The sequence below is a fragment of the Bombina bombina genome, chromosome 3 (assembly GCF_027579735.1).
Source record: "Bombina bombina isolate aBomBom1 chromosome 3, aBomBom1.pri, whole genome shotgun sequence".
Taxonomy (NCBI): domain Eukaryota; kingdom Metazoa; phylum Chordata; class Amphibia; order Anura; family Bombinatoridae; genus Bombina; species Bombina bombina.
This window is the reverse complement of record NC_069501.1, coordinates 975,666,376-975,691,868: the sequence shown is the minus strand read 5'-3', so window position 1 is coordinate 975,691,868 and position 25,493 is coordinate 975,666,376. Positions and strand designations below refer to the sequence as shown.

The 25,493-nt window shown below is 40.5% G+C and overlaps 1 protein-coding gene across 3 annotated transcripts in view; it reads left to right on the top strand.

Annotated features, from left to right (window-relative positions):
- KMT2D (lysine methyltransferase 2D) overlaps positions 1-25,493 on the top strand; it is a 948,037-nt gene that overhangs the window by 860,619 nt on the left and 61,925 nt on the right. For all 3 annotated transcript variants that reach the window (XM_053708073.1, XM_053708075.1, XM_053708074.1), the window contains 5 exons: positions 7,830-8,005; positions 8,092-8,258; positions 8,843-8,978; positions 13,957-14,090; positions 14,187-15,351. In XM_053708073.1, coding sequence (XP_053564048.1) covers positions 7,830-8,005; positions 8,092-8,258; positions 8,843-8,978; positions 13,957-14,090; positions 14,187-15,351 — 1,778 coding nt within the window. The remainder of the gene's footprint in view (positions 1-7,829; positions 8,006-8,091; positions 8,259-8,842; positions 8,979-13,956; positions 14,091-14,186; positions 15,352-25,493) is intronic.

Below are 25,493 nucleotides of genomic sequence, written 5' to 3'. Positions count from 1 at the left end.
TTTCAGTACTGGTTTGGCTTTCTACTACATGTAGATGAGTGTCCTGGGGTAAGTAAGTCTTATTTTCTGTGACACTCTAAGCTATGGTTGGGCACTTTTATATAAAGTTCTAAATATATGTATTCAAACATTTATTTGCCTTGACTCAGGATGTTCAACATTCCTTATTTCAGACAGTCTGTTTCATATTTGGGATAATGCATATGAATAATTCATTTTTTTCTTACCTTAAAATTTTGACTTTCCCTGTGGGCTGTTCGGCTCGCGGGGGCTGAAAATGCTTCATTTTATTGCGTCATTCTTGGCGCGGACTTTTTTGGCGCAAAAATTATTTTCTGTTTCCGGCGTCATACGTGTCGCCGGAAGTTGCGTCATTTTTGACGTTCTTTTGCACCAAAAGTGTCGGCGTTCCGGATGTGGCGTCATTTTTGGCGCCAAATAATGTGGGCGTCTTTTTTTGGCGCGAAAAAATATGGGCGTCACTTTTGTCTCCACATTATTTAAGTCTCATTGATTTTTTGCTTCTGGTTGCTAGAAGCTTATTCACTGGCATTTTTTTCCCATTCCTGAAACTGTCATTTAAGGAATTTGATCAATTTTGCTTTATATGTTGTTTTTTCTATTACATATTGCAAGATGTCCCACGTTGAAGCTGAGTCAGAAGATACTTCTGGAATATCCCTGCCTGGGGCTGGAGCTACCAAAGCTAAGTGTATCTACTGTAAACTTATGGTATCTGTTCCTCCAGCTGTTGTTTGTACTGTTTTGTCATGACAAACTGTTTATGCAGATAATATTTCCTTTAAGTACTGTTACATTACCTGTTGCTGTTCTGTCAACATCTAATACTCAGAGTGTTCCTGATAACATAAGAGATTTTGTTTTTAAATCCATTAAGAAGGCTATGTCTGTTATTCCTCCTTCTAGTAAATGTAAAAAGTCTTTTAAAACTTTTCATTTTTCAGATGAATTTTTAAATGAACATCATCATTCTGATTCTGATAATGGTTCTTCTGGTTCAGAGGATTCTGTCTCAGAGGTTGATGCTGATAAATCTTCATATTTATTTAAAATGAAATTTATTCGTTCTTTACTTAAAGAAGTCCTAATTGCATTAGAAATTGAGGATTCTGGTCCTCTTGATACTAAATCTAAACATTTAGATAAGGTTTTTATATCTCCTGTAGTTATTCCAGAAGTTTTTCCTGTCCCTAGTGCTATTTCTGAAGTAATTTCCAGGGAATGGAATAATTTGGGTAATTCATTTACTCCTTCTAAACGTTTTAAGCAATTATATCCTGTGCCATCTGACAGATTAAAGTTTTGGGACAAAATCCCTAAAGTTGATGGGGCTGTCTCTACTCTTGTTAAGCGTACTATCCTACGGCAGATGGTACTTCCTTAAGGATCCTTTAGATAGGAAAATTTAATCCTTTCTAAGAAAAGCTTACTTGTGTTCAGGTAATCTTCTTAGACCTGCTATATCTTTAGCGGATGTTGCTGCAGCTTCATCTTTTGGTTAGAAGCTTTAGCGCAACAAGTAACAGATCATAATTCTCATAGCATTTTTATTCTTCAACATGCTAATAATTTTATTTGTAATGCCATCTTTGATATCATTAGAGTTGATGTCAGGTATATGTCTCTAGCTATTTTAGCTAGAAGAGCTTTATGGCTTAAGACTTGGAATGCTGTTATGTCTTCTAAGTCTACTCTGCTTTCCCTTTCTTTCCAGGGTAATGATCGTTTTCATTCCTTTTGTCACAACAAGGAACAAAAACCTGATCCTTCCTCCTCAGGAGCGGTATCAGTTTGGAAACCATCTCCAGTCTGGAATAAATCTAAGCCTTTTAGAAAATCAAAGCCAGCTCCTAAGTCCACATGAAGGTGCGACCCTCATTCCAGCTCAGCTGGTAGGGGGCAGATTACGTTTTTTCTAAGAAATTTGGATCAATTCCGTTCACAGTCTTTGGATTCAGAACATTGTTTCAGAAGGGTACAGAATTGGCTTCAAGATAAGGCTTCCTGCAAAGAGATTTTTTCTTTCCCGTGTCCCAGTAAACCCAGCGAAGGCTCAAGCATTTCTGAAATGTGTTTCAGATCTAGAGTTGACTGGAGTAATTTTGCCAGTTCCAGTTCTGGAACAGGGACTGGGGTTTTATTCAAATCTCTTCATTGTACCAAAGAAGGAAAATTCCTTCAGACCAGTTCTGGATCTAAAAATATTGAATCGTTATGTAAGGATACCAACATTCAAAATGGTAACTGTAAGGACTATCCTGCCTTTTGTTCAACAAGGGCATTATATGTCTACTATAGATTTACAGGATGCATATCTGCATATTCCGATTCATCCAGATCACTATCAGTTTCTGAGATTCTCTTTCCTAGATAAGCATTACCAGTTTGTGGCTCTGCCGTTTGGCCTAGCTACAGCTCCAATAATTTTTTACGAAGGTTCTCGGTGCCCTTCTGTCTGTAATCAGAGAACAGGGTATTGTGGTATTCCTTATTTGGACGATATCTTGGTACTTGCTCAGTCTTCATATTTAGCAGAATCTCATTCGAATCGACTTGTGTTGTTTCTTCAACATCATGGTTGGAGGATCAATTTACCAAAAAGTTCATTGATTCCTCAGACTTAGGTAACCTTTTTAGGTTTTCAGATAGATTTAGTATCCATGACTCTATCTTTGATAGACATGAGACATCTAAAGTTGATATCAGCTTGTCGAAACCTTCAGTCACAATCTTTCCCTTCGGTAGCCTTATGCATGGAAATTCTAGGTCTTATGACTGCGGCATCGGACGTGATCCCCTTTGCTCGTTTTCACATGCGGCCTCTTCAGCTCTGTATGCTGAACCAGTGGTGCAGGGAGTACACAAAGATATCTCAATATCTTTAAAACCGATTGTACGACACTCTCTGACGTGGTGGACAGATCACCATCGTTTAGTTCAGGGGGCTTCTTTTGTTCTTCCGACCTGGACTGTAATTTCAACAGATGCAAGTCTTACAGGTTGGGGAGCTGTGTGGGGGTCTCTGACAGCACAAGGGGTTTGGGAATCTCAGGAGGTGAGATTACCGATCAATATTTTGGAACTCCGTGCAATTTTCAGAGCTCTTCAGTCTTGGCCTCTTCTGAAGAGAGAATCGTTCATTTGTTTTCAGACAGACAATGTCACAACTTTGGCATACATCAATCATCAAGGAGGGACTCACAGTCCTCTGGCTATGAAAGAAGTATCTCGAATTCTGGTTTGGGTGGAATCCAGCTCCTGTCTAATCTCTGCGGTTCATATTCCAGGAATAGACAATTGGGAAGCGGATTATCTCAGTCGCCAAACGTTGCATCCGGGCGAATGGTCTCTTCACCCAGAGGTATTTCTTCAGATTGTTCAAATGTGGGAACTTCCAGAAATAGATCTGATGGCTTCTCATCTAAACAAGAAACTTCCCAGGTATCTGTCCAGATCCCGGGATCCTCAGGCGGAGGCAGTGGATGCATTATCACTTCCTTGGAAGTATCATCCTGCCTATATCTTTCCGCCTCTAGTTCTTCTTCCCAGAGTAATCTCCAAGATTCTGAAGGAATGCTCGTTTGTTCTGCTGGTAGCTCCAGCATGGCCTCACAGGTTTTGGTATGCGGATCTTGTCCGGATGGCCTTTTGCTAACCGTGGACTCTTCCGTTAAGACCAGACCTTCTGTCGCAAGGTCCTTTTTTCCATCAGGATCTCAAATCCTTAAATTTAAAGGTATGGAGATTGAACGCTTGATTCTTGGTCAAAGAGGTTTTCTCTGACTCTGTGATTAATACTATGTTACAGGCTCGTAAATCTGTATCTAGAGAGATATATTATAGAGTCTGGAAGACTTATATTTCTTGGTGTCCTTCTCATCATTTTTCCTGGCATTCTTTTAGAATTCCGAGAATTTTACAGTTTCTTCAGGATGGTTTAGATAAAGGTTTGTCCGTAAGTTCCTTGAAAGGTCAAATCTCTGCTCTTTCTGTTCTTTTTCACAGAAAGATTGCTAATCTTCCTGATATTCATTGTTTTGTACAAGCCTTGGTTCGTATTAAACCTGTCATTAAGTCAATTTCTCCTCCTTGGAGTTTGAATTTGGTTCTGGGGGCTCTTCAAGCTCCTCCGTTTGAACCTATGCATTCATTGGACATTAAATTACTTTCTTGGAAAGTTTTGTTCCTTTTGGCCATCTCTTCTGCCAGAAGAGTCTCTGAATTGTCTGCTCTTTCTTGTGAGTCTCATTTTCTGATTTTTCATCAGGATAAGGCAGTGTTGCGAACTTCTTTTGAATTTTTACCTAAGGTTGTGAATTCCAACAACATTAGTAGAGAAATTGTAGTTCCTTCATTTTGCCCTAATCCTAAGAATTCTAAGGAGAAATCATTACATTCTTTGGATGTTGTTAGAGCTTTTATTATGTTGAAGCTACTAAGACTTTCCGAAAGATTTCTAGTCTGTCATCTTTTCTGGTTCTAGGAAAGGCCAGAAAGCTTCTGCCATTTCTTTGGCATCTTGGTTGAAATCTTTAATTCATCATGCCTATGTTGAGTCGGGTATAACTCCGCCTCAGAGGATTACAGCTCATTCTACTAGGTCAGTTTCTACTTCCTGGGCGTTTAGGAATGAAGCTTCGGTTGATCAAATTTGCAAAGCAGCAACTTGGTCTTCTTTGCATACTTTTACTAAATTCTACCATTTTGATGTGTTTTCTTCTTCTGAAGCAGTTTTTGGTAGAAAAGTACTTCAGGCAGCTGTTTCAGTTTGAATCTAATGCTTATGTTTTCATTTAAACTTTATTTTGGGTGTGGATTATTTTCAGCAGGAATTGGCTGTCTTTATTTTATCCCTCCCTCTCTAGTGACTCTTGCGTGGAAAGATCCACATCTTGGGTAGTCATTATCCCATACGTCACTAGCTCATGGACTCTTGCTAATTACATGAAAGAAAACATAATTTATGTAAGAACTTACCTGATAAATTCATTTCTTTCATATTAGCAAGAGTCCATGAGGCCCACCCTTTTTTGTGGTGGTTATGATTTTTTTGTATAAAGCACAATTATTCCAATTCCTTATTTTTTATGCTTTCGCACTTTTTTCTTATCACCCCACTTCTTGGCTATTCGTTAAACTGATTTGTAGGGCTGCAACTAACGATTATTTTCATAATCGATTAATCGGCCGATTATTTTTTCGATTAATCGACTAATCGGATAAAAAGAGAATCAATAAGTTTTCTATGTTTTAAATAAAATCCACATAATGAGTGTTACAAATATAAACTTCAGACTAAAACTTTACATTAACACAACTGTTTCTTCAATTTTTAAGCAGCAGAGCACAGTTTTATAATTAAACAAAACAAAACCACAAACTGTTTGAACAGAGGTAGAACTAGAAAGAGTTAGACTATCACTGTTAATAACATTCTGTTATTCACTCTTTCAGAAACTTTGCATTGAAATGCAAAAATCTCAACCTGTCCACATGCTTCTGGCTAAGGCTGGTTCTCTGTTTGCAGCTATATTTCCTGCAGCAGAGAAAAGGCTGTTGAGGTGTATAGGTAGGGTTTTGCCAATTTCACCAAAGTGGGATATTTATCTTTGTTAGCTCTTCACCAATGCTAAGTGTTTTCTACCTTGGCAAGGGGCCTCTCAATAAAGTAACCATTGACTTCATTCTAACATAAAAATATCTTGAATATCTATATGCAATGGTAAATAACCAGCTATAAGGTTAGGGGAAATATCTAGTCCGCTCTAAAAATAACGAATATATACTTATAAAGGTTGAATCTGGTACATATTATCACAATTTATTAAAAATATAAAAACAATTAAAAAACAAAATCGGAAGCGCTAAGGACTGTATATCAATAACAGGACAAAGCCTTACACATTTATTTATACAGTACATATAATCAGCAATAGCAAGCAATACGCTAATAATTGTGCAAACAGATAATAGTGCACATCAATTTAAATAACTCCCATCAATCTAGGGGCAAGGTGTAAATAACAAGCTCAGCACTATATCATGCAAAGCATAGTTCCAAATCACCAGATTTAATATAAACAATACAAATGATGACTATTATATCTGGGTTGCACATAAGCCAGGGGTAGTTGTAAACGTATACTGTCCTGAAAAAGTGAAAAGTAGACGTCTGTAGACGTCCTTTAGGCTACGGACCTAACCATAAAGCACAATACCATATGCAGGAGTTCATTGGAGTGAAGCAGCTGGTGTTGTGCACAGACCAACTAATTACAAACCAACTAATCGATTATGAGATTCGTTGACAACTATTTTCATAATCGATTATTATCGATTATGACGATTAGTTGTTGCAGCTCTTCTGATTTGTGGGTGTGGTGAGGGGTGTATTTATAGGCATTTTGAGGTTTGGGAAACTTTGCCCCTCCTGGTAGGAATGTATATCCCATACGTCACTAGCTCATGGACTCTTGCTAATATGAAAGAAATGAATTTATCAGGTAAGTTCTTACATAAATTATGTTTTTTCCAAGAAGGATTGGAAAAGGGATTATCGGCTAGTTCCTTAAAGGGACAGATTTCTGCTCTGTCTATTCTTTTTCTTAAGCATCTGGCTGATGTTCCAGACGTTCAGGCGTTTTGTCAGGCTTTAGTTAGAATCAAGCCTGTGTTTAAACCTGTTGCTCCACCATGGAGTTTAAATTTAGTTCTTAAAGTTCTTCAAGGGGTTCCATTTGAACCTTTGCATTCCATAGATATCAAGCTTTTATCTTGGAAAGTTCTGTTCCTAGTAGCTATCTCTTCGGCTCGAAGAGTTTCAGTGTTATCTGCCTTGCAGTGTGATTCCCCTTATCTGATTTTCCATGCAGATAAGGTAGTTTTGCGTACCAAACCTGGGTTTCTTCCTAAGGTGGTATCTTATAAGAATATCAATCAGGAAATTATTGTTCCGTCTCTGTGTCCTAATCCTTCTTCAAAGAAGGAACGTCTGTTACACAATCTTGATGTGGTTCGTGCTTTAAAGTTTTATTTGCAAGCTACTAAGGATTTTCGTCAAACATCTGCATTGTTTGTTGTCTACTCTGGAAAGAGGAGAGGCCAAAAGGCTTCGGCAACTTCTTTCTTTTTGGCTGAGAAGCATAATCCGTTTAGCTTATGAGACTGCTGGCCAGCAGCCTCCTGAAAGAATTACAGCTCATTCTACTAGAGCGGTAGCTTCCACATAGGCTTTTAAACATGAGGCCTCTGTTGAACAGATTTGTAAGGCGGCGACTTGGTCTTCGCTTCATACTTTTTCTAAATTCTACAAATTTGATACTTTTGCTTCCTCGGAGGCTATTTTTGGGAGAAAGGTCTTACAGGCAGTGGTGCCTTCCATTTAAGTTCCTGCCTTGTCCCTCCCTTCATCCGTGTCCTAAAGCTTTGGTATTGGTATCCCACAAGTAATGGATGAACCTGTGGACTGGATACACCTTACAAGAGAAAATAAAATTTATGCTTACCTGATAAATTTCTTTCTCTTGTGGTGTATCCAGTCCACGGCCCGCCCTGTCACTTTAAGGCAGGTGTTTTTATTTTTAAAACTACAGTCACCACTGCACCCTATAGTTTCTCCTTTTTCTTACTTGTCTTCGGTCGAATGACTGGAGGTGGGGGTTAGGGGAGGAGCTATATAGACAGCTCTGCTGTGGGTGTCCTGTTGGGAAGGAGAATATCCCACAAGTAATGGATGAACCCGTGGACTGGATACACCACAAGAGAAAGAAATTTATCAGGTAAGCATAAATTTTGTTTTTTGCATGCAGGATGGAGAGTGATGAGGAAAGTGATTCTCCTGATAGCATCGTCCCTGCTTCATCTCCAGAGAGTGTTCTCGGGGAAGAAACACTGCGATTCCCCCCTCTCTGTGAAGTGAAGGAACAGAAAGAAGTAAGAGCATTCTCTCCGGTCATACCATTGATTCCACGTTGTGCCATACCAGGTTAGTGTACATGTTCCCTTCCCAGTTCTATTTACAGACTGTTTTATAACGTGGTATAAAATATTATACTATATATTATATTATAGCAATATTTCCCTCAGTGTTCCCTGATATGAAGCCTACTCAGACACTTCCGGTCTTATCAGACAATACTGGGAAGATGCTTGAGACTATTGAAGGACCTGCTGCTTGGGAGAAGGCAAAAAGTAGTGAAGTATCTCTGATGCTTACCGTGTCCACTGCAGCAGCTAAGGTAAAAAAAAAAAAAAAGAAATTACACTTTTGTAACTACACTAGTTCTAGGGAGGATTATGCCAAAGTCTACAGTGTCATAATTTGTGGGTGGTGAATTTTATTCATTTTTTTTTTTTTTTTTTTTTTTTTTACTTTTTATTGGAGTGACTTTGTGGCATGCTGTCTGAACCAAGGGGCTGAACTACCACTGATGCAGCAGGAGCAGTGGCACCAGGGCCCAAGTGCAGGGGCCCATATCAGCCAGTCTATACATAGGCATGTACATATTGTGTTCAAATGTAATGCAGGGGATACTTTTTATTAGTGCAGGTGGCAAGGCTATCATCCATCCATCTATCTATTGAGCAGCATGAATATTATTACTACTGAGTTACCTTTGCACCCTCTGACCACTCAAGCAAGAAACAGAATGTTACTCCCTATCTGGGTGTACAAGAAGCGGTTAGCTCTGTTTGTAAAAGAGGTTAGGCAAAAAAAGAAAGTAGTGAAAAGTCCTATTGTACTCTAGAACTGATTTTGCACAATCCCCATTTTCTTACAAAACTTGTTTTTCTTTTTTTCCTTTCCACTTATGACATGTAGAACTTAAACGGAGTGGTAGCAGCTGTAGCAGGTTTGCTAAGCATCAAGCTGCCAAGCTCCTATGAAGTACTTTTCCCAGAGAGTGGTCTCAAAAGTAGCATTGAGGTGAAGAAATCTGCAGACCCATCTACAGATGGTATGTAACCATTGTATTTTCTTGCCTTGTTACTGTTTTTTCACTACATATTATTTTGCTCCATATACATTTTTAATGTTTTATAAGCGTCTGTATGAGTTTTATGTCTATTTTGTATATGTGGTATGCTTTTGTAACACACACATCTACACACACACACATCTACACACACACATCTACACACACACACACATCTACACACACACACATCTACACACACACACATCTACACACACCTACACCTACACACACACCTACACCTACACACACACCTACACACACACCTACACCTACACACACACCTACACCTACACACATCTACACACACACACATCTACACACACACACATCTACACACACACACATCTACACACACACACATCTACACACACACACACTTCTACACACACACACACTTCTACACACACACACACTTCTACACACACACACACTTCTACACACACACACACTTCTACACACACACACACTTCTACACACACACACACTTCTACACACACACTTCTACACACACACACACTTCTACACACACACACACTTCTACACACACACACACACACATCTACACACACACACACACACATCTACACACACACACACACACACATCTACACACACATCTACACACACACACACGTCTACACACACACACACACGTCTACACACACACACACACGTCTACACACACACACACACGTCTACACACACACGTCTACACACACACATCCACACACACATCTACACACACATCTACACACACATCTACACACACACACACATCTACACACACACATCTACACACACACACACACGTCTACACACACACATCCACACACACATCCACACACACATCCACACATCCACACACACATCCACACATCTACCCACACATCCACACACACACATCCACACACACACATCCACACACACATCCACATCCACACACACATCCACATCCACACACACATCCACATCCACACACACATCCACATCCACACACACATCCACATCCACACACACATCCACATCCACACACACATACACATCCACATCCACACACACATCCACATCCACACACACATCCACATCCACACACACATCCACACACACATCCACATCTACACACACATACACACACATCCACACACACACACACACACATCTACACACACACACATCTACACACATCTACACACACACACACACACATCCACACACATCTACACACACACATCTACACACACATCTACACACACACACACACACACATCTACACACACACACATCTACACACACACACATCTACACACACACCTACACACACACATCTACACACACACATCTACACACACACATCTACACACACACATCTACACATCTACACACACACACACACACATCTACACACACACACACACACATCTACACACACACACACACACACACACACACACACACACACATCTACACACACACACACACACACACACACACACATCTACACACACACACACACACACACATCTACACACACACACACACACACACATCTACACACACACACACACACACACATCTACACACACACACACACACACACACACACACATCTACACACACACACACACACACACACACATCTACACACACACACATCTACACACACACACACACATCTACACACACACACACACACATCTACACACACACACACACATCTACACACACACACACATCTACACACACACACATCTACACACACACACACACATCTACACACACACACACACACATCTACACACACACACACACATCTACACACACACACACACACATCTACACACACACACACACACACACACACACACACATCTACACACACACACACACACACACACACACACATCTACACACACACACACACACATCTACACACACACACACACATCTACACACACACACACACACACATCTACACACACACACACACATCTACACACACACACACACACACACACACATCTACACACACACACATCTACACACACACACATCTACACACACACACACACACACATCTATACACACACACATCTACACACACACACACACACACACACACATCTATACACACACACACACACACACATCTACACACACACACATCTACACACACACACACACACACACACATCTACACACACACACACACACACACACATCTACACACACACACACACACACACACACACACACATCTACACACACACACACACACACACATCTACACACACACACACACATCTACACACACACACACACACACACATCTACACACACACACACACACACACACACATCTACACACACACACACACACACATCTACACACACACACACACACACACACATCTACACACACACACACACACACACACATCTACACACACACACACACACACACATCTACACACACACACACACATCTACACACACACACACATCTACACACACACACACACACACATCTATACACACACACACACACACACACATCTACACACACACACACACACACACATCTACTCACACACACACACACACATCTACACACACACACACACACACACACACACATCTACACACACACACACACACACACACATCTACACACACACACACACACACACACATCTACACACACACATCTACACACACACACACACACACACACACACACACACACATCTACACACACACACACACACACACACACACATCTACACACACACACACACACACACACACACACACACACACACACACACACATCTACACACACACACACACACACACACACATCTACACACACACACACACACACACACACACACACACACACACACACACACACACACATCTACACACACACACACACACACACATCTACACACACACACACACATCTACACACACACACACACACACACACACACACACACACACACACACACACACATCTACACACACACACACACACACACATCTACACACACACACACACACATCTACACACACACACACACACACACACACATCTACACACACACACACACGTCTAAACCAGGGGTTTTCAAACGTTTCCTCGGGCCTCCCTAACAGGCCAGATTTTCAGGATTTGCTTTGGTGAGAGTAGGTTAATAACCATGTTTACTAATCACCTGTTTATTTTACCTCTGCTCTGAACAGGCATCCAGAAAATCTGACCTGTTAGGGAGGCATGAGGACAGGTTTGAAACCACCTGGTCTAAACTAAACCTTTTGAATGATGAGCAAAAATGTGCTATTAAATATTCATTCATAATGAATGTAATTTTACATAGAATCTAATTAAAGGGACTGCCTATTCAAAATTAAACTTTCATGATTCAGATAGGGTATGCAATTTTAAACAACTTTCCAATTTACTTTTATCAAATTTGTTTTGTTCTCTTGGGATTCTTTGTTGGAAGCTAAGCCTAGTTAGGCTCATATGCTAATTTCTAAGCCCTTGAATGCTGCATCTTATCTCAGTGTATTTGACAGTTTTTCACAGCTAAACAGGGCTAGTTCATTGTGCCATATAGATAATATTGTGCTCACTCCCATGGAGTTATTTATGAGTCAGCACCAATTTGCTACAATGCAAGTGTCAAAAGAACTGAAATAAAGGGGGCAGTCTGCAGTGGCTTAGATACAGGTAATTAGAGGTAAAAAGTATATTAATATAACAGTGTTGGTTATTCAAAATTGGAGAATCTATACTATAATTGCGTTTGTCCGTCGTAGTCAGCAGTTGCGCACGCATCCTCAAAGGAATGTTAGATGCGCGCACAGCCACCCCAGCACGAGACAGCTTCAGGAACTCCAACTCTCAGCTTTTACATAACAGCTCAGAGCTGGAGCTCCTGAAGCTTCAGACATCTGCCGCAATATATGGAGCCGGAGCTCGATCGCTGCTCCGCCTCCATATGAGGCCGGATGCCTGATCGTTACAGACGGTGACACTTCTGCTGGTGCCGGCGGGAGGTGTGGGCGGGTGGTGGTTAGGCGACTCAGCAGGGGAGGGAGTGGGAGTGCCCTAAAGAAAAAAAAAAGAGGACAGGGAGAGAGAGCGCAAAAGAGAGAGGGCAGGGATAGAAAAAGAAAGGGGGAGAGAGCAAAAGAGAGAGGGGAGAGAGAGCTCAAGAGTGGGGGGAGAGAGCTCAAAAGAGAGGGGGGAGAGAGCGCTCAAAAGAGATGGGGGAGAGAGAGACCTCAAAAGAGACGGGGGAGAGAGAGACCTCAAAAGAGACGAGGGAGAGAGAGACCTCAAAAGAGACGGGGGAGAGAGAGACCTCAAAAGAGACGGGGGAGAGAGAGACCTCAAAAGAGACGGGGGAGAGAGAGACACCTCAAAAGAGACGGGGGAGAGAGAGACACCTCAAAAGAGACGGGGGAGAGAGAGACACCTCAAAAGAGACGGGGGAGAGAGAGACACCTCAAAAGAGACGGGGGAGAGAGAGAGACCTCAAAAGAGACGGGAGAGAGAGACCTCAAAAGAGACGGGGGAGAGAGACCTCAAAAGAGACGGGGGAGAGAGAGAGACCTCAAAAGAGACGGGGGAGAGAGAGAGAGCTCAAAAGAGACGGGGGAGAGAGAGAGAGCTCAAAAGAGACGGGGGAGAGAGAGAGCTCTAAAGAGAGGGGAGCGTAAGCTGCATCCAGGTGGACTCCGAAAATGGCAGGGTGGTTCCGTCACCACAATAGACTGCCCTCTGGGCAGGCTTTCCCACTAGTGGGTAATAAAGGGATTATCTATCTTTTTAAACAATAACCATTCTGAAGTAGACTGCCCCCTTTTAAGGCTTAAAGAATAAATATTCAAGATTTTGTGTGTTAAAAAAAAAAAACATTTTTCTTTCCATATCTCTGCACTTTAGGTGAAGGCAGTGAGAAGGACAAACCTCAACCAGGAAAACCAGAGAATTGTAATGACTGGCTTAAACAACTTGATGCTGTTCTTCCTGGATATAATGTAAAGAGTGAGCTGGACATACTCACTCTCCTTACACAGGTATATATCAAGTATTGCCTTGCATATTATTGTTAGAGTGGTGTTTGTTTTTGCTGTATCACTTGAAAAAACTCATCTTCTTTCCATTTATTCCAGGAGGAACACGTGGTTGAGAAAGCTGCAAATCATTGTTATATAAACAATGTTTCTAATTTGGATGTGCGTCAGCTTCCTATGTTACCTGAAGAATCCTCTCCTCCTCCTTCACCTTTTGCCCCCTCTCCATCTAGTCCAGTAGATCTTTCTGCTGCAGAGCCTGATCCTCCTCCTCCACCACCTCCACCACCACCTCCACCACCACCTGCACCATCACCTCCACCCAAGTCCCCTGAAATAGAAGACTTTTTGGAAGTAGCCAAAATAAAACAGCGTGCACGCCCATTGGAGGAAGGTATGGAGGAGCAACGGCCACGGGTAAAGAAGTGGAAAGGGGTTCGCTGGAAGCGACTACATATATTGATTACCTTCCAAAAAATTAACTCTCGGCACTGTGAGAAAGAGATTTGTGAGGTGATTGAAAGGCTAGGGACCGCTCTAAGACCTGAAACCTTGCCTCAGGACCTGCGCAAGTGTTGCTTTTGCCATGAGGAAGGTGATGGTGCTACTGATGGACCAGCACGTCTGCTTAACTTGGATCTTGATCTCTGGGTTCATCTTAATTGTGCATTATGGTCTACTGAGGTTTATGAGACCCAAGGTGGTGCACTAATTAATGTTGAAGTGGCTCTGCACCGTGGACTTCTTACAAAGTGCAGCTTGTGCCAGAAAACAGGCGCCACCAACAGTTGCAACCGCCTTCGTTGCCCAAATGTTTATCACTTTGCCTGCGCCATCCGTGCCAAGTGCATGTTCTTCAAGGATAAGACCATGCTGTGCCCCATGCACAAGCTTAAGGGGTCGTGTGAGCAGGAGCTAAGCTGCTTCACAGTTTTTCGTAGGGTGTATATTGAGCGTGATGAAGTTAGTCAGATTGCCAGTATTATCCAGCGGGGAGATCGAATCCACATGTTTAGGGTTGGAGGATTGGTGTTTCATGCCATTGGTCAGCTCCTCCCACATCAGATGCAGGACTTTCACAGTGTGACTGCTTTGTACCCTGTAGGCTTTGAGGCCACAAGGGTCTACTGGAGCATGCGGCACAGTCATCGACGCTGCTCTTATCGTTGTAGAGTTTGTGACAACAATGGCAGACCAGAATTCAGTGTACAAGTTATTGAATATGGCTACGAGGATGTGATACTAACAGATTCTTCTCCTCAGGGTTAGTGTCAACACTATTTAGTTTAACATATATGTTTTAATTCAAAACAAAATCGATAGTTTTTTCCTTCTCTTAAAAAGCTTTCTGTTTACATTTTATTTCATGGAATATAAAGCAGTCTGTATTGGCAATCAAACACTACATTGCAAAAGGACTGCATGCAAAGGCCTAGTTTCCATTGAGGTGGTAAAGTGTGGAAACTGATGATGTCCATAGACTTTAATGGAGACAAAATGATGTCCATAGACTTTAATGGAGATAAATCTTTTTATCAACAGTTTCCACAATTTACCACCTCAATGGAAACTAGGCCAAAGTATGTGTTTTTAAAAAACATTTTAACTGCCATATCCTTAGTTCTCTGCAGCTCCCAATTGGTACTTTGACTACTTAACACCTTTGAGAGGTTAAACACATAAATGTGCAGGGTAACTAGCGCTAAAATTACACGATGTAAAGGGACTGTCTACACCAACCTTTTTATTATTTAAAAGATAGATAATGCCTTTAGTACCCATTCCCCAGATATAAAACAAACAACATTTATACTTTATAACATTTAAAACCAAAAATGTTCTCCCCTTTAATTTGTTCCAAATGATCCATTTTATCCTGCTGGAGTGTATTCAATGGTTTACTAGTAGCTTGTTTACTATTATTTTAGCATTTAAAATAGCTGATTTAGCCTTTAGTATCCCCACCTATACTGAAAGTATCTAGACTTAAAGGGACAGTATACACCAATTTTCATATAACTGCATGCAATAGACTACTATAAAGAAGAATATGCACAGATACTGATATACAAATCCAGTATAAAACCTTTTAAAAAAATAAAAAATAAAATGTAGCACTGTTGATGACGTTAGGCTGGGACAACCACTGAAGTGGGTGGAGAAAGCAACACTCCCCCCTCCCTGCATATGATAAGACCCATTACACAAACAAGAGAAAGCAGACATCAGTATACATCTAAAACGTTGGTGCTTGGTTAGGAGTCTGACAATCAGCACACTGTTATTTAAAAATAAGCAAAACTATACATTGTTACAAAAACATTTGAGATGGGCTATATAAATGGATCATCTACAAAACATTTATGCAAAAAAAATCTAGTCTATAATGTCCCTTTAAATCCACGCTATTGACAAGCTGTGTAAACACAGCCAGCAGAAGAAATGACAGTCCCTTTGGGGTGTAGAAGAGAGCTTATAAAATTAGATCTCATTATGTTATCACTGTGTGCTCACACTTGCTTCCTTATCTTATTCCTGTTTGTAAACCAAACACCAATACGTAGAGAAAACAATGGAAAATTTCATTTACACAAGCTTGAAAATGCAATTTTACAGTTTACTGTCCCTTAAGCCTCTGCTTATCTTACGCATTTTTATAGCTTTTCACAACCAGACAGGGCTAGTTCATGTGTACCATATAAACATTGTGCTCACTCCCGTGGAGTTATTCATGAGTCAGCACTAATGATCTAAAACAAGTCTGTAAATAACCCTGGGATAAGGGGAGCAGTCTGGAAATGTTTAGATAAAGGTCATCACAGAGGCAAAAAATATATTAATATAACAGTGTTGGTTGTTCAAAATTGGGGAATGGATAATAAAGGGATTATCTGTCTCTAATGATTCAGATAGAGTATACAATTTTAATCAACTTTCCAATTTACTACTATTAAATTTTCTTTGTTTGTTATCCTTTGTTGAAAAGCAGGGATGTAAGCTCAGGAGTAAGCTCAGCACTATATGGCAGCAGTTTTGCAACAATCTTATACATTAGCAAGAGCACAAGATGGCAGCACTATTTCCTATCATGTAGTGCTTCAGGCATGTGCATTCTACCTACCTAGGTATCTCTTCAACAGAGAACAAAGCAAATTTGCTAATAGAAGTACATTTTAAAATTGTATTTTTTTTATCTAAATAATGATAGAAAATGTTTGTTTTATGTCCCTTTAAACAATAACATTTTTGGAGACTGTCCCTTTAACAAATGAGAGCCATTTTTCTACTATAATGTATAGGCATTGGAGAAAGTTTGTATTCGGCATTCATTTGCAAAAACAATGCCAAATATGGCCACAATCGGTGGCATTCAGCTCTTTTCAGACCCGGCTAAATCAGTGTGAAAGTGCAACACACAAATATCTGCAAATTTAGATATTTAAGTGTTGCACTTTAACACTGATATATTAGACTACAAAAAGAGTGAAATGCCCTTACCTGCTGCCATAATTGGGATTTGTTTTGTAAACGAATGCTGAATATAAATTTTCTTTCATGAATAATAATGTCCCTTTTAATACATTTGCTAAACTGCTCCCAAAACGTTTTAAAAAGGTTCTTCGTTTTTTTTTTTTTTTACTTTGGGGCAGCTTGATTTCTTTCGTAAAATAATGATGGTCCTCAGTTCTTCATAACATATGGGATATGTTTCCCTTCACTCGTAGGATGTCAAGAACCCAAGAGCTTTAAAACCCTTCCACCTCATTTTTTTTTTGGCCTCATAGGAGATGGTTGAGAATAGAGGTTGTCCCAGCTACTTGCTTATGGATTACAAATTGGGAGCTCAGACCTATGTGAGGCCCAGAGTCCCTGGGGAGTATCATTTACAAAGAAGAGAGAAAAGACTCTTTACAGCAGCTGAATGATACAGGGACACAGGGAAATGCTGTGCACATAAGTGTATTCCTAACAGGACCTCAGCCATAACTACCCTCAGGTGTCACGGGGGCTCATCGCTAGCCTCCCCCTGTGGCACTCTGGTATTTCCTACTACAATTCTCTGTTGTACTTGATACCTGCACTGAATGGGCTCTCTACTGGATACTGCTGCAGTTGCATTCACATAGATTGACATGCCTGGTAAGCCAGTGGAGGGGTGCTGCATAAGGTAAGTGCCTTTACACATCACAGACAAAGCCCAGAGGCTATTTGAAGGTACTCTGACACAGGTAAATCATATCCAGGGAACTTAACCTGCTCTCCTCATGACACCATTTTTTGTCCATATCAGGTCCCTAACGATTCTTTAATCATTGGGAAAACTACCAGGGAAGCCTCTGACCCTTTACAGCTCTCTGGCAATTTTAGGGGTCATTTTTGGGCACTTTTAAAATGTAGGTGTATGGCCCTTTAAGAGAATTGGCAATTGCTTAGTGCAAGATGTGGTTTTGTAGTGGAGGCTCAGGTTAGGTTAGGGAACATGGTTTTGTAACTTTTATAGGGTTATTATGCTTGGTGCACTATCTTATTTTATTTTAGTAGGAACCAAGTGTTTTTCTTAACTACTTACCCGCTTTGTGCCCTGGCGGTGCTCCGACCCCTCAGTGTTCCCAGGCTTTTTCTCACTCAATCTGGAGCCTCAACAACTAGATTTCTTCTACAACAGTTGGGCCTGATTCTAAAATTATTTCCAGTGCCTGTCAGTCCCAGGGAAATGGGGGTGAGTACCCATACAGGAGCTGCCAGGGGGGTACTTAAAGGCTCTTTTTATATTTCTTGGGGCTTTAAAGCTTATTACTCTGGCAGATTGTATAAGTGTCTGAGGGAGTGTTACATAGGGCTCTTTACCAGGTTTTCTCTGTACTTTCTATAGAGGAGTCAGTTTCTGATATCCCTAACTACATATATTTGTTTATTTTGCAAATCTGTTCCAATACGCCAGGTCAACCAAATCTGTGAGAATTGTGTACCTTAGATTTTGCATGCAAGCCAAACACAACCCTCCACTTCTCAGAGGGAAGTTTGCCCAATACATAGGGGGATTCTACTGATTTTACTCCTGAATTTAAAACCAACATGTATAGAATTGTGACTGATGGTTTGGCGGCAATCCAGCACCTAGTACAGATGTCCTCAATGCCTCCTTGGCATCTTCCTCTGAGACAAGACTTATCACAAGGTCCTTTTTTCCATCAGAATCTTAAATCTCTAAGTTTAACAGCATGGAGGTTGAATTTCTATAGAGGAGTCAGTTTCTGATATCCCTAACTACATATATTTGTTTATTTTGCAAATCTGTTCCAATACACCAGGTCAACCAAATCTGTGAGAATTGTGTACCTTAGATTTTGCATGCAAGCCAAACACAACCCTCCACTTCTCAGAGGGAAGTTTGCCCAATACATAGGGGGATTCTACTGATTTTACTCCTGAATTTAAAACCAACATGTATAGAATTGTGACTGATGGTTTGGCGGCAATCCCGCACCTAGTACAGATGTCCTCAATGCCTCCTTGGCATCTTCCTCTGAGACAAGACTTATCACAAGGTCCTTTTTTTCCATCAGAATCTTAAATATCTAAGTTTAACAGCATGGAGGTTGAATGCCTAGTTTTGAGACATATGATTCTCAAATTCTCTGATACAGGCGAGGAAAGTTTTGACTTAAAATATTTACCACAAGATTTGGAAAGCATATTTCTTTCCTAAGATATGGTGAGTTCACGGCATCTTCAATTACTAGTGGGAATATCACTCCTGGTCAGCAGGAGGAGGCAAAGAGCACCACAACAAAGCTGTTAAATATCACTTCTCTTACCCATAACCCCCAGGCATTCTCTTTGCCTTCGGAGCAAGGAGGAGGTGAAGTTTTGGTGTCTGAAAAAGATTGGATTTATTTAACTTCAATCAAGATTTTATTATTTTGAAAGCTGGAGTAGGTTTACTCTGACCTTTCCTCTCAAGATTGGGTCTAGCTGTACTCCACGTTAGTCTCTTAAGTAGAGCAGTGGTGGCTTTAAAGCAGTTAAGAACTTGTAAGGTTGGCCTTGCTGAGTTTTCCTAACATATTTGCTGCCCTAGTATAGAAAGCCACAGTAGGTTTGCTCTGATCCTTTTTTTTTTCCCACAGGCCTCTGTAAGGAGTTTGGCGTCCTTCCACGCTGTGTGAGCTGCCCTCCTGCCGGACGGCCAGACTCCAGGTAAGTGCATTTCTTTCATGTAATTAACAAGAGTCCATGAGCTAGTGACGTATGGGATATACATTCCTACCAGGAGGGGCAAAGTTTCCCAAACCTTAAAATGCCTATAAATACACCCCTCACCACACCCACAAATCAGTTTTACAAACTTTGCCTCCAAGGGAGGTGGTGAAGTAAGTTTGTGCTAGATTCTACGTTGATATGCGCTCCGCAGCAAGTTGGAGCCCGGTTTTCCTCTCAGCGTGCAGTGAATGTCAGAGGGATGTGAAGAGAGTATTGCCTATTGAATGCAGTGATCTCCTTCTACGGGGTCTATTTCATAAGGTTCTCTGTTATCGGTCGTAGAGATTCATCTCTTACCTCCCTTTTCAGATCGACGATATACTCTTATATTTACCATTTCCTCTACTGATTCTCGTTTCAGTACTGGTTTGGCTTTCTACAAACATGTAGATGAGTGTCCTGGGGTAAGTAAGTCTTATTTTCTGTGACACTCTAAGCTATGGTTGGGCACTTTATTTATAAAGTTCTAAATATATGTATTCAAACATTTATTTGCCTTGACTCAGAATGTTCAACTTTCCTTATTTCCAGACAGTCAGTTTCATATTTGGGATTATGCATTGAATTATCATATTTTTTCTTACCTCAAAAATTTGACTTTTTTCCCTGTGGGCTGTTAGGCTCGCGGGGGCTGAAAATGCTTCATTTTATTGCGTCATTCTTGGCGCGGACTTTTTTGGCGCAAAAATTCTTTTCCGTTTCCGGCGTCATACGTGTCGCCGGAAGTTGCGTCATTTTTTGACGTTATTTTGCGTCAAAGATGTCGGCGTTCCGGATGTGGCGTCATTTTTGGCGCCAAAAGCATTTAGGCGCCAAATAATGTGGGCGTCTTTTTTGGCGCTAAAAAAGATGGGCGTCATTTTTGTCTCCACATTATTTAAGTCTCATTATTTATTGCTTCTGGTTGCTAGAAGCTTGTTCACTGGCATTTTTTTCCCATTCCTGAAACTGTCATTTAAGGAATTTGATCAATTTTGCTTTATATGTTGTTTTTTTCTTTTACATATTGCAAGATGTTCCACGTTGCAACTGAGTCAGAAGATACTACAGGAAAATCACTGCACAGTGCTGGAGCTACCAAGCTAAGTCTGCTATAAACTTTTGGTATCTGTTTTCTCCAGCTGTTATTTGTATTGCATGTCATGTCAAACTTATTAATGCAGATAAAATTTCCTTTAGTACTGTTACATTACCTGTTGCTGTCCGTCAACATCTAATTTTCAGAGTGTTCCTGATAACATAAGAGATTTTATTTTTTAAATCCATTAAGAAGGCTATGTCTGTTATTTCTCCTTCTAGTATACATAAAAGTCTTTTAAAACTTCTCTTTTTTTCAGATGAATTTTTAAATGAACATCATCATTCTGATACTGATAATGGTTCTTCTGGTTCAGAGGTTTCTGTCTCAGAGGTTGATGCTGATAAATCTTTGTATTTGTTCAAGATGGAATTTATTCGTTCTTTACTTAAAGAAGTGTTATTTGCATTAGAAATAGAGGATTCTGGTCCTCTTGATACTAAATGTAAACGTTTAAATAAGGTTTTTAAATCTCCTGTAGTTATTCCAGAAGTGTTTTATCTCCCTGATGCTATTTCTGAAGTAATTTCCAGGGAATGGAATAATTTGGGTAATTTATTTACTCCTTCTAGACGTTTAAGCAAATTATATCCTGTGCCATCTGACAGATTAGAGTTTTTTGGGACAAAAATCCCTAAGGTTATGGGGCTGTCTCTACTCCTGCTAATGTACTACTATTCCTATGGCAGATAGTACTTCATTTAAGGATCCTTTAGATAGGAAAATTGAATCTTTTCTAAGAAAAGCTTACTTATGTTCAGGTAATCTTCTTAGACCTGCTATATTTTTAGCGGATGTTGCTGCAGCTTCAACTTTTTGGTTAGAAGCTTTAGCGCAACAAGTAACAGATCATAATTTTATAGCATTATTATTATTCTATAACATGCTAATAATTTTATTGGTGATACCATCTTTTGATATCATTAGAGTTGATGTCAGGTATATGTCTCTAGCTATTTTAGCTAGAAAAGCTTTATGGATTAAACTTGGAATGCTGACATGTCTTCTAAGTCAACTTTGCTTTCCCTTTCTTTCCAGGGTAAATAATCATTTCGTTCCTTTCCTCACAACAAGGAACAAAAGCCTGATCCTTCATCCTCAGGAGCGGTATCAGTTTGGAAACTATTTCCAGTTTGGAATATATCCAAGCCTTATAGAAACCTATAGCCAGCTCCTAAGTATCTATGAAGGTGCGGCCCTTATTCCAGCTCAGCTGGTATGGGGCAGATTACGTTTTCTTCAAAGAAATTTGGATCAATTCCGTTCTTAATCTCTGGTTTCAGAAACATTGTTTCAGAAAGGTACAGAATTGGCTTCAAGTTAAGGCCTCCTGCTAAGAGATTCTTTTCTTTCCCGTGTCCCAGTTGACACAGCAAGGCTCAGCATTTCTGAAATGTGTTTCAGATCTAGAGTTGGCTGGAGTATTTATGCCAGTTCCAGTTCTGGAACAGGGGCTGGGGTTTTATTTTATCTCTTCATTGTACCAAAGAAGGTCAATTCCTTCAGACCAGTTCTGGATCTATCATTATTGAATCGTTATGTTAGGATACCAACATTCAAGATGGTTACTGTAGGACTATCCTGCCTTTTGTTTAGCAAGGGCATTATATGTCTACAATAGATTTACAGGATGTGTATCTGCATATTCCGATTCATCCAGATCACTTTTAGTGTCTGAGATTCTCTTTTTAGACAAGCATTACCAGTTTTGTGGCTCTACTGTTTGGCCTAGCCTCAGTTCCAAGAATTTTTTTCAAAGGTTCTCGGTGCCCTTCTTTCTGTAATCAGAGAATAGGGTTTTGGTATTTCCTTATTTGGACGATATCTTGGTACTTGCTCAGTCTTCTCATTTTCGAAGAATCTCATACGAATCGACTTGTGTTGTTTCTTCAAGTTCATGGTTGGAGGATCAATTTACCAATCAGTTCATTGATTCCTCAGACAAGGGTAACCTTTTTAGGTTTCTAGATAAATTCAGTGTCTATGACTCTGTCCTTGTCAGACAAGAGAAGTTTAACATTGATATCAGCTTGTCAAAACCTTCAGTCACAATCATTCCCTTTGGTAGCCTTATGCATGGAAATGTTGGGTCTTAGGACTGCCGCATCAGATGCGATCTCCTTTGCTCGTTTTCACATGCGACCTCTTCAGCTCTGTATGCTGAACCAATGGTGCAGGGATTACTCAAAGATATCTCAATTAATATCTTTAAACCGATTTTACGACACTCTCTGACATGGTGGACAGATCACCATCGTTTAGTTCAGGGGGCTTCTTTGTTCTTCCGACCTGGACTATAATCTCAACAGATACAAGTCTTACAGGTTGGGGAGCTGTGTGGGGGTATCTGACGGCACAAGGGGTTTGGGAATCTCAGGAGGTGAGATTTCCGATCAATATTTTGGAACTCCGTGCAATTTTCAGAGCTCTTCAGTCTTGGCCTCTTCTGAAGAGAGAGTTGTTCATTGTTTTCAGATAAGACAATGTCACAACTGTGGCATACATCAATCATCAAGGAGGGACTCACAGTCCTCTGGCTATGAAAGAAGTATCTCGAATTTTGGTTTGGGCGGAATCCAGCTCCTGTCTAAATCTCTGCGGTTTATATCCCAGGTATGGACAATTGGAAAGCGGATTATCTCAGTCGCCAAACGTTGCATCCGGGCGAATGGTCTCTTCACCCAGAGGTATTTCTTCAGATTGTTCAAATGTGGGAACTTCCAGAAATAGATCTGATGGCTTCTCATCTAAACAAGAAACTTCCCAGGTATCTGTCCAGATCCCGGGATCCTCAGGCGGAGGCAGTGGATGCATTTTCACTTCCTTGGAAGTATCATCCTGCCTATATCTTTCCGCCTCTAGTTCTTCTTCCAAGAGTAATCTCCAAGATTCTGAAGGAATGCTCGTTTGTTCTGCTGGTAGCTCCGGCATGGCCTCACAGGTTTTGGTATGCGGATCCTGTCCGGATGGCCTCTTGCCAACCGTGGATTCTTCCGTTAAGACCAGACCTTTTGTCTCAAGGTCCTTTTTTCCATCAGGATCTGAAATCCTTAAATTTAAAGGTATGGAGATTGAACGCTTGATTCTTGGTCAAAGAGGTTTCTCTGACTCTGTGATTAATACTATGTTACAGGCTCGTAAATCTGTATCCAGAGAGATATATTATAGAGTCTGGAAGACTTATATTTCTTGGTGTCTTTCTCATCATTTTTCTTGGCATTCTTTTAGAATACCGAGAATATTACAATTTCTTCAGGATGGTTTAGATAAGGGTTTGTCCGCAAGTTCCTTGAAAGGTCAAATCTCTGCTCTTTCTGTTCTTTTTCACAGAAAGATTGCTATTCTTCCTGATATTCATTGTTTTGTACAAGCTTTGGTTCGTATAAAGCCTGTCATTAAGTCAATTTCTCCTCCTTGGAGTTTGAATTTGGTTCTGGGGGCTCTTCAAGCTCCTCCATTTGAACCTATGCATTCATTGGATATTAAATTACTTTCTTGGAAAGTTTTGTTCCTTTTGGCCATCTCTTCTGCCAGAAGAGTTTCTGAATTATCTGCTCTTTCTTGTGAGTCTCCTTTTCTGATTCTTCATCAGGATAAGGCGGTGTTGCGAACTTCTTTTGAATTTTTACCTAAAGTTGTGAATTCCAACAACATTAGTAGAGAAATTGTGGTTCCTTCATTATGTCCTAATCCTAAGAATTCTAAGGAGAAATCGTTGCATTCTTTGGATGTTGTTAGAGCTTTGAAATATTATGTTGAAGCTACGAAATCTTTCTGTAAGACTTCTAGTCTATTTGTTATCTTTTCCGGTTCTAGGAAAGGCCAGAAAGCTTCTGCCATTTCTTTGGCATCTTGGTTGAAATCTTTAATTCATCTTGCCTATGTTGAGTCGGGTAAAATTCCGCCTCAGAGAATTACAGCTCATTCTACTAGGTCAGTATCTACTTCCTGGGCGTTTAGGAATGAAGCTTCGGTTGACCAGATCTGCAAAGCAGCAACTTGGTCCTCTTTGCATACTTTTACTAAATTCTACCATTTTGATGTATTTTCTTCTTCTGAAGCAG